General features: G+C 43.1%; 2 protein-coding genes across 3 annotated transcripts in view; one reads left to right on the top strand and one right to left on the bottom strand.

Annotated features, from left to right (window-relative positions):
* The window catches only part of LOC105920276 (dynein heavy chain 17, axonemal), a 56,826-nt gene extending 53,419 nt beyond the window's left edge, over positions 1-3,407 (top strand). Inside the window, exons 21-22 of one of the 2 annotated variants that reach the window (XM_036132898.1) lie at positions 1,084-1,219; positions 3,143-3,407. In XM_036132898.1, the coding sequence (XP_035988791.1) occupies positions 1,084-1,219; positions 3,143-3,145 (139 nt within the window). In that variant the 3' untranslated portion in view covers positions 3,146-3,407. Of the gene's footprint in view, positions 1-1,083; positions 1,239-3,142 lie in introns of those variants that run through there. The other variant, XM_036132897.1, reaches the window with a different exon arrangement.
* On the bottom strand, positions 3,283-11,295 carry tmub1 (transmembrane and ubiquitin-like domain containing 1). Its single transcript, XM_012855836.2, has 3 exons — positions 11,163-11,295; positions 4,118-4,535; positions 3,283-3,834 (listed from the first exon to the last, which is right to left on the bottom strand). The coding sequence occupies exons 2-3, from the start codon at positions 4,516-4,518 to the stop codon at positions 3,483-3,485; spliced, it is 753 nt and encodes a 250-aa protein (XP_012711290.1). The 5' UTR covers positions 4,519-4,535; positions 11,163-11,295; the 3' UTR covers positions 3,283-3,482.
* Positions 11,296-12,387: the final 1,092 nt, after the last annotated feature.

The following is a 12,387-nucleotide window of genomic DNA, read 5'->3' as shown; positions in this document are numbered from 1 at the left end:
CAGGATTTCACCAGAGGCGGTTCTCTGTATTCACACCCTTTTCCACATGGTGTCAGATCACAGCCTCAGACGTGCTTTTAGTTCACTGGAATGTTGCTAAAGACCAACACAAAGTGGTACAACTGTGAAGTAGAAAGAAAATGATACATATTTTCTACATAAAACTCACGTTGAGTGAATATTTTGTGGAACCACCTTTTGCTGCAGTTCCAGCTGCAGATCTTCTGGGTCTGTCTCTACCAGCTTTGAGCGTCTAGGGACTGAACGTTCTGCCTGTTCTTCTGAGCATAACAGATAGGTGGAGAGCGTTTGTGGACAGCAGGTTGCAGATCTTACCAACGATTGTGCATCGGGTTTAGGTCTGGACTTTGACTAGGCCGTTCTAACACATGAATATGTTTAGTTTTAGGGTGGTGTCCTGCTGGAAGGTGAAGCTCCGTCCCAGTCTCAGGTCTCCAGCAGGTTTTCTTCCCATCATCTCTGACCATCTTCCCTGCTGAAGAGAAGCAGAGCATGATGCGGCCACCACCGTGTCTGACAGTGATGTTCCATAAAGACCAGTTGCCCTGTGGACAGAGTCCTCCACCTGAGCTGTGGATCTCTGTAGTTCCTCCAGAGTCACCGAGGGCCCCTTGGTCTCTGATCAGCGCTCTCCTTGTTCTACGGTGTGTTTACAGCTGATGGACTTAACGGAAGCTTTCCACAGCCTGAGCTGCTTAAACTTCTCCACACCTTCATCCTCACCTGTCTAGCCTGGACTCCCCGACATGCTCACACACCTTGAGGTCACACACCTGGACTCTATTCAGTCATTAGCAGCCATCAGCCAACTGCTGAAGGCCACAGGTTCCACTCAGAGCAAAGGGGGCTGAATACTTTTTCACACCACGCCTTTCTGTGTTTTCTCCTGGTAAAGTTTTAAATCCTGTATAATTGTCTTTCTGCTCCACCTGTAAAGCACCTTGTGTTGATCTTTCACATCAGATGAAACGATCCAGGGGTGTGAATACTTTTGCTGCTCTAACTCTCTGGGCCAGCACTGAGCCAGCAGGTCTGACTGGTACCGGTTCTGTGTGTGTTTAGTCTGCAGCAGGTGACCCGACCCGGTTCTGACGAAGAAGAATCCTCATCTTCCTCCACCTTCCCCCTGACCGACACCATCCTGCTGCTGGAAGCGGCTGGAGTGGAGCTGCCTGAACACCTGGCTGCCCAGCTGCAGGTAGTGACATCACGGTGACATCACGGCTGCAGGTAGTGACATCACAGCTGCAGGTAGTGACATCACGGCTGCAGGTAGTGACATCACGGCTGCAGGTAGTGACATCACGGTGACATCACCACTTGGTTCTGCTCACGGCTGCAGGTAGTGACATCACGGTGACATCACGGCTGCAGGTAGTGACATCACAGCTGCAGGTAGTGACATCACGGTTGCAGGTAGTGACATCACGGCTGCAGGTAGTGACATCACGGCTGCAGGTAGTGACCTCACGGTTGCAGGTAGTGACATCACGGCTGCAGGTAGTGGTAGTGCAGGTATATGGTGCTGGTCTTTGGTACAGTGGTTTAGTTCTGGGATTGGTTAGTGTAGACAATTACTTTTCCACCCCCATAGTATATATGAAAACGTGCATCTTCATCCTGTCAACTGCTGTTTTTGTATCATCCGCCATTTATAGTTACCATGGCGACATCATGAACAAAAAACATGCAAAATCATATTTTCTCCCTTTTTGAGGCACTTCCCAGTACAGCATTTGGACCAAACTAACAGAATACCATCACCCAGTGATACTGAACACAACCATGTTAGCGGCTAACAGTTAGCATGTTGCTAACCGGAAGTAGCTCTAGGAAGGTCGTACAAACTTCTGCTTCACAGAGTCTGTACTTCCTTTAGAGAGAAAGCTCCACAATAAATCTGGGCCATGTCGGATAAAGCATGTCTATTTTATGAGGTGTCAAACATCCATTTTTCACCCCTTTTTGTCTGTGCTACATGCTGCAGAAATGCACTAAAATCACACATTCCACTCAGTCAGGGTACGGGACGCACCACGAGGCAGTCGCCTTGCTAAATTACTTCAGAAATTTTCTAGTTCTTTCTAAAAGCTTCCACAATTTTTACAACCTGCCCATAAGCAAGTTTTTTCAGCTCAATGTGTTCAAAAGAAACCCGATTAGGTGTTTTTATTAGATTTTTTAGATATTGCACTGGTCAACGAGCCACTGTTCAGCCTGAAGCAGAAATACAAAGAAAATGTGTTTTCAACAAGTCTTCTGCACCCCCCCCATTGGTTTCTGCAGCTGGATCTGCCCTCAGAGCAGCAGTGCTACAATGAACGGCTAACTGCTAAGCTAACTGGATACATAAACACAATTGGGAAACTAAGAAGGAACGAGCACGGACACTGACGTTATGTCAGAATGAACTGGAGGGGGGGGGGGGGGTCGGCATGAAGAACCAATGAGAGCGACTCTTTCCATTCGGACCGAACAGCAGGGATTGGTCAGTTTTCACAGGCCTGCTGCTCCACACAGGTCTATTTTATTAACCTCCTTATGTGAACACGTAATGTACTGACTACTGATGGACGGACCGTTTCACCCAGCAGAACAAAAAGTGGATCACCAGCTGGACCGCTTATTTCTGCCGGTCCAGTTGTTTTCACCTTTGGCACACAGTGATGAAAAGAAGGTCCCGGGTTCAACCCTCAACCTGGGGTCTTCCTCTCTGTATCTTTTGGGTTCTCCGCTGGTACCAGACCAGCTGGCAGGTATAGAGTGATGATGAAATGGGTCAGAACCTCCTTTCCTCTGTGTAGAACCTCCTGAGACCATCTGTCACGCCCCTGAAGCTTTGGTCCAACCTGAAGTTCTGCTCTGGTTGTTTTAATAATATTTTAATAATCCAATGAAACGTGTTCTCTACAGTGACCCACCCCCATGGGGAGCAGTGGGCTGCCATGTGCGGCACCCGGGGGGGAAGCTGGGGTTAAGCTGCTGAAGGATGAGAAGCTGTAACCCTCTGATGCACCCCCAGCACGGTTCTGCCTCTCCTCTGGACCCGGCTGGGTTCTGTGGTTCTGTTTAATGTTGACGCATGAGGCAGGTGGCTAACACCCTCTGTTTGCTTTCACAGTGACGGCTGCTGAGGCCCCGCGCTCCGGATCCGATCATCAGCCTGGTTCTGTTCTGGTTCTGCTGAAGGTGGTCCATGGCTGTTAATAAACATGAGAACCTGCAGTGGCTCTGCTCCCTCAGAAACACAGACGCAGCGCGATAAATTAATGATTTAATCTCCCTCAGACAGACAGGTAACAGGTGAGAAACAGACAGGTGAGCCGCCGCCCACTCGCTCACAGGCACAGCAATGAGAAACAGCATCTAAAAAAATAAAAATCAAAGTCCTTATTACACTCAACATCTCCATGGCAACGGAATCAGCGGCCGCCGTCGCGTCTGTCGGCCGATGGGAGCAGCTAGCGGCGGTAGACCCCGAAGGCCACCAGGCTGAGGAAGATGGTGATGCCCACCAGGGTGGCGGTGGCGGGGGCGGTGAAGAACTGCCGGTACTGGATCTGACAGTACCACAGCACCGACAGCATCAGCACCAGCAGCGGCACCATCAGGCTGCCCACGTTCAGCGCCACCTGCACCTGGTCGCCGGGCCGCGCCGCCCCCGGGGCCCCCGGCGCGGCGTTCTGGGAGATGTGGCAGTGGAGGACGCAGTTGTGGGCCAGGTTGAGCGAGGCCAGAGTCTGGGCGTCGTCCTGCAGCAGCTGGCCCTGGTAGATGAGCCGCACCTGCTGCTCCTGACCCGCAAAGTAAGTTCTGGAAGACAGAGAGACAACGTCGGGTCAGCCGGTACCACCGGGTCAGGAGGCGTCACCGAGATGGTGCCGCCCCACAGTGGTACCAGGTGGTAGAACAGGTGTAGTACCGGCCGTAGTACCGGCCGTAGTACCGGCCGTAGAACAGGTGGTAGAACAGGTGGTAGAACAGGTGGTAGTACCGGCTGTAGTACCGGCCGTAGTACCGGCTGTAGTAACAGGTGGTAGAACAGGTGGTAGAACAGGTGGTAGAACAGGTGAAGTACCGGTGGTGGGGGTATTACCGTTTGATGTAGCCGATGGTGTCCTGCGGTTGGACCTGAGCCGTTCTCTCGGTGTCGTTGAGGAACTTCAGGCGGACCACCATGTTCCTCTGACCTTCTCCTCGTCTCCTAACTCCGCCTCCTCCCTCAGACTCCTCCTCTTCATGGGGGGCGGCGGTGGGCGGAGCCTCGGACGGAGCGCCGCGGGCCGAGGAGGACGGCGAGCCGGCGGAGGAGAGGGGCGCATCCTGCGGCGTGGAGGTGGCCCTCTGTGGCGGCGCAGGGGCCGCGGAAGAAGCGAAGGGCTGCTCTGAGGGCTCGGAGGTGCGGGTGGAGATCCAGGCGAGCAGCAGCACCATCAGCAGCAGCAGCGAGCCGAAGAGCAGCGTCACCTCGTCTCCCACGCCTTCGATCAGAGCCATCGCCGGCGGCAATGCACCTGCAGAGAGGGGCGGAGCTTACATCACTGAGCGGTTCTTGCTAGTGTTGACCAGGCTGGGTGGTTCCTGGAGATCGCGCTAGCTTGGTAAAAATGTGTCGCTACCATTGCTAGTTAGCAGCTATAGCTATGTTCACACACATACCGCCACGATCCGATTAAAATGTGTTTGGGTTAAATAATCAAACTGTGCCGTTTGGCACACAATTAATCTGGTCATAATCAGAATCAAGTTTAATCGCCAAGTAGGTTTGCACTTACAAGGAATTTGATTTGGTGTTGATGGTGCAGACAAAAAATAAGAATACAGTAAAATAAAAAGTAAAAATGATATATATACAGAAGCTATATACACCCAGTAAACTGTGCGTGTGTATTCACCTAACTTTGTTCAGAATATAACTACTCTGGCATGTGCTGTTATCAAATTCCCCTAAAAAAAAACACAGAAGAAGAACTTCCATCTTGGCTGAACAACAGAAACAGCAAAGCAGCGTTGTGGTGTCAGCCCAGCGATGTTCTCATCAGGGTTGTACGTTACTGTGTGCCTGACCAGCGTTTATACACACGTTCATCAGATTATCAGTCAGCATAAACCAACAATTTCATTCCGATCATAATGTTCCGATTGGCTTGTTTACATGCTGCATTTTTATTCCAATCGGCTCTTTATTCCGATAATTTTTGTCCATGTAAACGAAGCAAATCATCAATGATGATCAAGTGATTGATGAGTGTGTGACTGAGGTTAAGGCCTGGCGCTAACAGGCTAAGCTACCCGCTAGCGAACTTTGAAACAAGCTATGGGGATGACTTTGGGTATGTCCATAAGGGGTTTATACACCTATGGAACATTAATGCTGGTGTTTTCTGGTCTGCTCTTTACAACAAAATAGAGCTTTTAAAGTTTTTGAAGTGGTAACCGGATGTCTGCTAGCATTAGCCCGTTAGCTTCCCTAATACCTGACTACTAACCCATGAGTTAAAGGTAACTACGGCGTGTTTAGTCATGCTTGGTTTAATCTCACTCCACCATCGTCCGGTAGAGCTATAAGCGTTACTACAGCTTTAATAAGAACATTAATGTTGATTTTATGCTGTTTAATGTAAGTTAAGATTAACTCATCAAGCTAACGGCCACATGGACGATAGTCCGCTGCAGCGCCCTCTAGCTCCCATAGTTACCAATCTGAGTCTGAATTATTTCCTGGACATTAATAAAAAGTGTCCTTAAGGTTATTGATTTTTATTTAGCACATCACTTTAAAATGTTATTTCATCAAATATTGTTTTAACTCAGGGTTTACATTGTGAATGGGCTGGAACACACCAGATGTTGTTCTAGATTAGTTAATTTAAACTCATGCCGTGTTCTTTAAGATGAACTTTGGTTCTTTAACTCAAATCTGCAGTGAATCAGGATTCACTGAATCATTCTGATGATGATCAACCATTTTATTTGTCTTTTGTTTCTATTGTGTGTAAATAGTTCCTTAGCTTCTTTTTATCTTCATTTTGCTCAGTAGTTTAGTTTTACAGCCTAGTAGAGGATTTGTTGATTGAAATATAGAGTTAATTCAGATAAACATTATATAGTGATGTTCTCTGGATGTTAATCTATTTATGTTAATAAATTCTTGAACTTGAAGAGAAGTTGTCACTCCTTTATTCTATATGTGTGCAGAGTTTGCTGTTAAAAGATCAGAGATCGAATCATTCCTTTCAACTATTGTCCTGATATCAGCTGATTGGCTGATATTCACCAGGTAATACCTAACAGAGTTGGTTATTAAACATTAAATAACTTGAAACAGTGCGTAATCATTTACAGACAAAAAGGCCAAGTACAAGGTTAGAGTGCAGAAAGAGTCGATCAAAGAGCACAATAAACTTAAAGCACAATACTGACAACATGGTGAAAGATCAAGGGAAAAATAAAGGACTAACCCTATCTTTCAATTAAATAAAGAAGATTGGGGGCATTTTATTCTGCTAAGACCTTGAAGTATAACACAACTACTGTAAAGCACATAAAGGTTGGACTTGAAGGTATTTACCTTCGCCAGAACGCTCAGTGTTAATTAAAGTTCCTCTGGACCTTAGTCACGTGACGCGATGGAAGAAGGAGCCATGGGGTAGGAAGCTCCGCACTGCGTCATTGCTCATGACGTCGTTTTATGAGTTTGTTCATAACGTCATGAACAAACTTTCATAAAAACGTCATGAACAAACTTTCATAAAAACGACGTCATGAACAAACTTTTATAAAACGACGTCATGAACAAACTTTCATAAAACGATGTCATGAACAAACTTTTGTAAAACGAGGTCTTGAACAAACTTTCATAAAAACGACGTCATGAACAAACGTTCATAAAACGACGTCATAAACAAACGTTCATAAAACGACGTCATGAACAAACTTTCATAAAACGACGTCATGAACAAACTTTCGTAAAACGACGTCATGAACAAACTTTCGTAAAACGACGTCATAAACAAACTTTCATAAAAACGACGTCATAAACAAACTTTCATAAAAACGACGTCATAAACAAACTTTCATAAAACGACGTCATAAACAAACGTTCATAAAACGACGTCATGAACAAACTTTCATAAAACGACGTCATGAACAAACTTTCGTAAAACGACGTCATGAACAAACTTTCGTAAAACGACGTCATAAACAAACTTTCATAAAAACGACGTCATAAACAAACTTTCATAAAAACGACGTCATAAACAAACTTTCATAAAAACGACGTCATAAACAAACTTTCATAAAAACGTCACGAACAAACTTTCATAAAAACGACGTCATAAACAAACTTTCATAAAAACGACGTCATAAACAAACTTTCGTAAAACGACGTCATGAACAAACTTGTAAAACGACGTCATAAACAAACTTTCATAAAAACGACGTCATAAACAAACTTTCATAAAACGACGTCATGAACAAACTTTCATAAAACGACGTCATGAACAAACTTTTATAAAACGACGTCATGAACAAACTTTCATAAAACGACGTCATGAACAAACTTTTGTAAAACGACGTCATGAACAAACTTTCATAAAACGACGTCATGAACAAACTTTCATAAAACGACGTCATAAACAAACTCATAAAAACGACGTCATAAACAAACTTTCATAAAACGACGTCATGAACAAACTTTTATAAAACGACGTCATGAACAAACTTTCATAAAACGACGTCATGAACAAACTTTTGTAAAACGACGTCATGAACAAACTTTCATAAAACGACGTCATGAACAAACTTTCATAAAACGACGTCATAAACAAACTCATAAAAACGACGTCATAAACAAACTTTCATAAAACGACGTCATGAACAAACTTTCATAAAACGACGTCATGAACAAACTTTCATAAAACGACGTCATGAACAAACTTTCATAAAACGATGTCATGAACAAACTTTCATAAAACGACGTCATAAACAAACTCATAAAAACGACGTCATGAACAAACTTTCATAAAACGACGTCATAAACAAACTCATAAAAACGACGTCATGAACAAACTTTCATAAAACGACGTCATGAACAAACTTTTATAAAACGACGTCATGAACAAACTTTCATAAAACGACGTCATGAACAAACTTTTGTAAAACGACGTCATGAACAAACTTTCATAAAACGACGTCATGAACAAACTTTCATAAAACGACGTCATAAACAAACTTTCATAAAACGACGTCATAAACAAACTCATAAAAACGACGTCATGAACAAACTTTCATAAAACGACGTCATGAACAAACTTTTATAAAACGACGTCATGAACAAACTTTCATAAAACGACGTCATGAACAAACTTTTGTAAAACGACGTCATGAACAAACTTTCATAAAACGACGTCATAAACAAACTCATAAAAACGACGTCATGAACAAACTTTCATAAAACGACGTCATGAACAAACTTTCATTAAACGACGTCATAAACAAACTTTCATAAAACGACGTCATGAACAAACTTTCATTAAACGACGTCATAAACAAACTTTCATAAAAACGACGTCATAAACAAACTTTCAAAAAAACGACGTCATAAACAAACTTTCGTAAAAACGTCATGAACAAACTTTCATTAAACGACGTCATAAACAAACTTTCATAAAACGACGTAATGAACAAACTTTCATAAAACGACGTCATGAACAAACTTTCATAAAACGACGTCATAAACAAACTTTCATAAAACGACGTCATAAACAAACTTTCATTAAACGACGTAATGAACAAACTTTCATAAAACGACGTCATAAACAAACTTTCATAAAACGACGTCATAAACAAACTTTCGTAAAACGACGTCATAAACAAACTCATAAAAACGACGTCATGAACAAACTTTCATAAAACAACGTCATTAAACAAACTTTCATAAAACGACGTCATAAACAAACTCATAAAAACCACGTCATGAACAAACTTTCATAAAACGACGTCATAAACAAACTCATAAAAACGACGTCATGAACAAACTTTCGTAAAACGACGTCATGAACAAACTTTCGTAAAACGACGTCATGAACAAACTTTTATAAAACAACGTCATGAACAAACTTTCGTAAAACGACGTCATGAACAAACTTTCGTAAAACGACGTCATAAACAAACTTTCATAAAACGATGTCAAACAAACTCATAAAAACGACGTCATAAACAAACTCATAAAAACGACGTCATAAACAAACTTTCATAAAACGACGTCATGAACAAACTCATAAAAACGACGTCATAAACAAACTTTCGTAAAACGACGTCATGAACAAACTTTCGTAAAACGACGTCATAAACAAACTTTCATAAAAACGACGTCATAAACAAACTTTCATAAAAACGACGTCATAAACAAACTTTCGTAAAACGACGTCATAAACACAGTTTCGTAAAACGACGTCATAAACACAGTTTCGTAAAACGACGTCATGAACAAACTTTCGTAAAACGACGTCATGAACAAACTTTCATAAAACGACGTCATAAACAAACTCATAAAAACGACGTCATGAACAAACTTTCGTAAAACGACGTCATGAACAAACTTTCGTAAAACGACGTCATGAACAAACTTTTATAAAACAACGTCATGAACAAACTTTCGTAAAACGACGTCATGAACAAACTTTCGTAAAACGACGTCATAAACAAACTTTCATAAAACGATGTCATAAACAAACTCATAAAAACGACGTCATAAACAAACTCATAAAAACGACGTCATAAACAAACTTTCATAAAACGACGTCATGAACAAACTCATAAAAACGACGTCATAAACAAACTTTCGTAAAACGACGTCATGAACAAACTTTCGTAAAACGACGTCATGAACAAACTTTTATAAAACAACGTCATGAACAAACTTTCGTAAAACGACGTCATAAACAAACTTTCATAAAAACGACGTCATAAACAAACTTTCATAAAAACGACGTCATAAACAAACTTTCGTAAAACAACGTCATAAACAAACTTTCGTAAAACGACGTCATGAACAAACTTTCGTAAAACGACGTCATGAACAAACTTTCGTAAAACAACGTCATGAACAAACTTTCATAAAAACGACGTCATAAACAAACTTTCGTAAAACAACGTCATGAACAAACTTTTGTAAAACGACGTCATGAACAAACTTTCATAAAAACGACGTCATGAACAAACCATTGATAATAATCATAATAATTAAATCAATAATAATTCATGTTTTTAATCTGTCTGCCAGAACCAATCAGATTTTAGTAATGGAGTCAGGGTTGCCTGGGCCTCACTTCAGGTCGCTGCACACAGGTGTTCCCCTCACCTGTCCAAAGCTCTCCGCTGGTTCAGAACCCGTGGATCCCTTATCTGGCTGGACCCTAATAGCTCTGCCTAGTTCTGACACACGCTTTGCTCACGGGTTCTGATCAGGAACAGAGAGGTTCAATAGCAGAACCTTCTCCAACCATATGGACTGTGGGGCCTCTGCAGCTCCCCCTGCTGGCAGAACTGTGAGTTCTGACCACTGAGCTTCATCCACCCGACCCGGACCTCATTCTGGATCTCTGGTGCCGTTAGAAACGCGCCTTTGATCAGAACCTAGATGAGCAGAGTTACTGGACTGAACCTAGAAAACTGCTGACATCTGAAGAACCCAGAACTTCACACCCGCCATGTTCTGGGTCCATTCCGAGCTTAGGTTCTAAAGAACCAAGCAGCTGGAGAGCCTAGCGTCTGGTTCTCTGGTCAGCTGATGTTCTGCCGAACCCCCACAGACTTTACCGGAACCTGAACTTTGGTTCCTGGGTGTTTTGTCTTCTGTCTCAACTGGACTTAGTTGCGTATGTTCGGGTGTTGCCGGCCTATATGGACCCCACGGTAACCCACGGTAACCCACGGTACCCACTCCCTCCCCAACGATGTGCAGTTTGGACCACTGGCCCGGCTGGGAGGCTCGAACCGAACCAACAGATAGTTCTGAGCAGCTACCTGACCACTTGCTGAAACCGGTAAATAACGTCCGACAGCGGTACCAGAGGGAACCATGGGGCGGTCCGAGTCCGGTTCGGACGCTGGAGGAAGGAAGTGGAACCAGAACTCACCGTTTCACAGAAGAACCTTCATGGCAAAGCAGTTAGCTTCCAAGCTAACAGGCTAATGTGCGCTGACTGCTGCGCCTTCTTCTTCTACGGTTCTGGTGGAAGTGCGGTGGTTTACCGCCCCCTGCTGCTCGCTGGGTGTAATTACAGCCTCTAACGGCGCTCTGGTGTTCTGCTGGTGGTCAGCGGACCTTCTGGGTCAGACCGGGCCGGCAGGACGGGCACCTGGAGAACTCCAGGACCAGCTTCCGGGTCTGGTCAGGAGCTCCATCAGAACCCGAACCTTCCTTAGAACCCAGCCCATCTCAGACCCACTGTCTGCTTTAACAGGCCTTCCTCATGAGGCCTGTAGTGTCCACCTCCTGTGATCAGATGACGGGGTTCTGGTTCGGCCCAGTGGATCTGGGTTTGATCATTTCCCCGAACGCCTCAGAACCTGCAGTAGGTGAGCTGAGAGGAGCTGCAGCAGATGTTCCTGCAGGTCCACGTCCTTCATTCACGTCCAGATGTTCTGATCAGAGGCAGAATGAGCGAAATTAGGATGAAGACGCTTTGATGAAGAATTATTTCTTCTAATTTACCACATTACCACTGTGGTAAAATAGTCATTCTGACTAAAACAACCTTTTAAATCAAACTTTGTGCTTAGACACATATTAGATGACTTTGTTTTATCTGGATCCTCGTTAGCTTCAGCATAAACTAAGAGCTATTCTTCCATGTACAAGACATTTACACAACATTTAATACATATCTACAATTAACGTCATTGATCACTAAAACAATAATAATAAAAATAAATAATAAAAATAAATAATAAACATAATTAAAATAAAATATTGCTACTCCAAATAGATCTATATCAAAGAAAAAGCTAACAAGAACCCTGCCCCAGTATCTCCTTAATTAAATTAACATGAACTAAATACTACATTTCTTTGAAGGTAAGATTTCTTAAGTGAAGTTTTAAAACCTTACAGAGTTCTGCTGTCTGTATACTGAACGTTGAATTAACTCTAGCTAAAATAAAACCTGCTGCTGCATGACTCGCTGCATAATAATGTGTATCAGTACTAAAGGATAGTCTCGTTTATAAAATTAAAGGTGTAAATTTTTTAGAACATTATATAAAAATACCATTAGTAATAGAATATCTATTTGTAACTTTTAACCATAAAAGGCTATCATGCATTTTGTCACCATTTGATCTAAACCCACATGAGAGATG

The sequence above is a fragment of the Fundulus heteroclitus genome, unplaced genomic scaffold, assembly GCF_011125445.2.
Source record: "Fundulus heteroclitus isolate FHET01 unplaced genomic scaffold, MU-UCD_Fhet_4.1 scaffold_56, whole genome shotgun sequence".
NCBI lineage: Eukaryota > Metazoa > Chordata > Actinopteri > Cyprinodontiformes > Fundulidae > Fundulus > Fundulus heteroclitus.
Note: the sequence above shows the minus strand (reverse complement) of the source record. Positions and strands in the feature narration are given on the sequence as shown.

What these genes read in the sequence shown, in the direction of transcription:
- tmub1 (XM_012855836.2), bottom strand. Translation starts at nt 4,518, where the DNA reads ATGGCTCTGATCGAAGGCGTGGGAGACGAGGTGACGCTGCTCTTCGGC. An exon ending in ACCATCGGCTACATCAAACG is followed by an intron (nt 3,835 to 4,117) that starts GTAATACCCCCA and finishes TCTGTCTTCCAG; the next exon opens with AACTTACTTTGCGGGTCAGG.